Genomic DNA, 3233 nt, shown 5'->3' on the forward strand with positions numbered 1-3233 from the left:
AGCCAATTACCTCGTATCTCCTGGTATCGAGGGCCAGAAGACTAACGAATCCAGAAATTTGCAGGAAAAAATTGAATGCAATGGCAACTGACGCAAATAGTGCAAACGTTTTGACAGCAGGCATCGATGAAATTGTTCCAATAGAAAAACAGAGTGATTCCGAGACACTAGTAAGAAACATGGATGGCCCAACTGATCCCAAAATCCTCCCCATGTGCTGTGGAATACTCTCCCCAGGTCGTGGGGGATTCCTCTGATGGGTTTGCACAAGAATAAAAATATTGTCAACACCTACAGCCAGAACGAGGAAGGGAATGACCTGAAAGGAGTGAAAAATGTCAATATTATCGAACTTCAATGAAAGAATTAATTAATTTAGTACTTCAATAGTTAATAGCGTCGTAGCCGTCTTAGTGTATCCAAAAATTCCAAATGTACATCCCACCGAAGCCAAAACGGTGATTATTCCACTGATGCTCAACATCGCTTTGCTGATAATCTATTAAAAAAATAATCCATCAAAAATCCAACTGATATCTAAGAATAGGAGGTATTGAAGAATCAATGAAAAATAAAATTCATACAAATGTCTCTGCAGATGCTTTGAATGTCCCTAGAGAGAAGAGAATGTAGATAAACATTACGATGTAACTGATAACAATAGTTTTGGATTCAGCAATCGATGTGCGTTCCAACTCGTCCTCGATGGATCTCTCGGATGAATACGCGATATCCATGAAGTCTGGCTTTTCGTGCTTCACCCAATGCCCCATGAACTCGAGAAATCGACTCTCCCATTTTCGCATCGGTGCCAAATTATCTTTATCCACTTCATTCCTCACCATAAATGATAAGACAAGGGCTGATGCTTTTATGTAGTCCACAGCCTCGTAGGTTGTTTTTCCTGGGATCAGGTGACCACCTAGTGCTATGTCAGGGAGAATTGGTCCTCTGTAAGTACCTAGACACTCCGGAAGGAATGCATTTCTATAAAAAAAAATTCACTGAATTAATCTCTCATCATATCGTTGAATAGTAATTAAAGTCTACTGCTGGTGTGTACGCACTGCAAACACGTGTATAAATGATTCAGGTAATGACTATCATTGAATTTCTTCAAGTCATTTTGGAAATACCCCCAGATACTCTGTACTGTACAAAGATCTACTGTCATCGGTCCTGTGAACTCATTTTTTACCGGAGCATAACAAATCCTTTCGAGGCCTTCATCCGTATCTTTACCGATCTAAATAACAAAACTCATTAAATTGATTGAATTTACTGAATCATAAATTATCAGAAAATCTGTGAGGAAGTGGTAATTCAAGTAATTTATTATTTACAACCACTTGTGAGTAATTATCCAATATTATATTACCTGTTGAATTTTTTGTTGTAAATCGTATACAGCCATTAAGAATTTCCTTTGAAAAATCGGGCCAAACTCGTGAACCCCATCCGAAGTTTCATTTCTCATCTAGATCAATATTCAATCAATACAATCGAACTGTCGATATCGATTATTTACTTGAGACATTAAATGTCATTACCGTCTCGAGATTGACTGCTTTAATGTAAATCTGCTCAATCCTGTAAAAAGGGGTGAAGTGACTGTCAAAGTAGTCTTTTTCGATTCTAGATCGGCTGTCCGGTGAAGCCCATATCTCGATAGGATCTACCGTTATCGTCAAGTTCATTCCTCCCCAGGCTGTTCCAATAATTACGTAAGAGAGGAGAGATAGAGTTAAAACAGGATGTCTTGCGAATGCTGTAAAAGAAAATATCGTCACATCCGTCAAAAATCCCCAGCGCAATAAGCAGTAAATTTTACCATATCCCAATCGATAGAATATTCTCTCAAATACATCATGATAGCGCATGCTCAAACGATCGCAGGAATTTATAACACCCCGTGAATTTCCTAAAAAACATTTATTATAATTTCATCTAATGAGAGGTAATGCAAAAAAATACTTCGAAATGTTTACTCGAGCCGGCATGTCTCTTCATCCAGATCCAACCAATAGAGAAACCAGTGCTCATGCCCAGAATGATAATACCCAATAGTACACCAGCTCCGTTAATACCGAGGAGTGTGAAAAATCTGTGATTTATTGTCCATTCAGTTAGAGGACAAGCTGATGGACAATCCACGCAGCTACATGCCGATGCATTCTGAAATAAAATACAATTTAACTCAAGGTTTTGGGAAAGTTTATTTTAGAATAGTACAAACAGCAACTGAGGAATATTTACAGCGAATGATTCATTGCAGGGTTTGGCAGGTGGATTCATCGGGTCCACCAGTCCAAGAGATTCGTTTGGCTTCCAAATATAATTTATCTGAAATGGTACTAAATTATTCTGGTTTGGGTCCCCCATGTACTCGTACCACCTAGCATCGAATGAGAAATTAAATTCACTTGTTACTCTACTTTTAGTCTATTTTAAAAAATCTCACAGTTTCGGGGTACATCTACTGGCTCCATGCAGTCCACAACCAAGATCCAGTGCTAATTTACCGCTGGCTGGGTGAACGATTCTGCTGCAAGACTCGAATGTACTATTCCCAAATTCCTCACCGATGAATATCTATAAAAATTAATAACTCCACGCGTTAGGGATTTTCGGTGTGAATTTTTCGATGGAGATCAGTATTACCTCAACTTTATTTATGTATTCACCGCCATTGATTTCCCATTTGAGGATCTCGGTGGCAGCCATGAATCGTTTTTGATCGGGAGCACAAGTGAAATCGCAAATCGATCGGAAAAAATTTCTCAAACAAGTTGTGCAACGACCATAAATCCCTTCGGCCTGTTGCATACGTGAATCCATTGTTTGGATTATTGCACTGTCACAACAGGTTCGGGGATGATCTAAACAAGATAATAAACAACTGGGAAATTCCTCTAATATCGCACTCCTTGTTTTATCCTGAGTTGATATTCGAATAATTAATTATTCGAATGCGAATGATAGAATCAAATAATTAAAAAAGCATCTGCAACTCCTAATTGCAAAAAGGTACGAGAGGGATTACCAGTTTCCTCGAAGAAATGTGGACACCTTTTCTGTAATCTTGCTTCAGCCAGGGCGTCATTGATTAATCGGGCTGAATGATTCGATGGACAATTATGTTTATTGGGCACTGTTGGTCCACATTCGCCATACCAGACACAAGTATATTCTTCTGTTAAGTTCTGAGAAGAAATCGTCACAGGAATTCCTGT

At 38.6% G+C, this 3233-nt stretch overlaps 1 protein-coding gene across 1 annotated transcript in view; it reads right to left on the reverse strand.

The window, feature by feature from the left end:
- The window catches only part of LOC105266361 (Niemann-Pick C1 protein), a 7849-nt gene that overhangs the window by 2505 nt on the left and 2111 nt on the right, over nucleotides 1-3233 (reverse strand). The window contains exons 2-13 of the mRNA XM_011304473.1: nucleotides 3044-3229; nucleotides 2662-2879; nucleotides 2462-2592; nucleotides 2257-2395; nucleotides 1989-2175; nucleotides 1832-1921; nucleotides 1551-1768; nucleotides 1379-1477; nucleotides 1068-1246; nucleotides 585-987; nucleotides 383-499; nucleotides 11-319 (exon numbers count right to left, since the gene is read on the reverse strand). Of these exons, the coding sequence (XP_011302775.1) occupies nucleotides 11-319; nucleotides 383-499; nucleotides 585-987; nucleotides 1068-1246; nucleotides 1379-1477; nucleotides 1551-1768; nucleotides 1832-1921; nucleotides 1989-2175; nucleotides 2257-2395; nucleotides 2462-2592; nucleotides 2662-2879; nucleotides 3044-3229 (2276 nt within the window). The remainder of the gene's footprint in view (nucleotides 1-10; nucleotides 320-382; nucleotides 500-584; nucleotides 988-1067; nucleotides 1247-1378; nucleotides 1478-1550; nucleotides 1769-1831; nucleotides 1922-1988; nucleotides 2176-2256; nucleotides 2396-2461; nucleotides 2593-2661; nucleotides 2880-3043; nucleotides 3230-3233) is intronic.

The sequence above is a fragment of the Fopius arisanus genome, unplaced genomic scaffold, assembly GCF_000806365.1.
Source record: "Fopius arisanus strain USDA-PBARC FA_bdor unplaced genomic scaffold, ASM80636v1 scaffold00037, whole genome shotgun sequence".
Taxonomy (NCBI): domain Eukaryota; kingdom Metazoa; phylum Arthropoda; class Insecta; order Hymenoptera; family Braconidae; genus Fopius; species Fopius arisanus.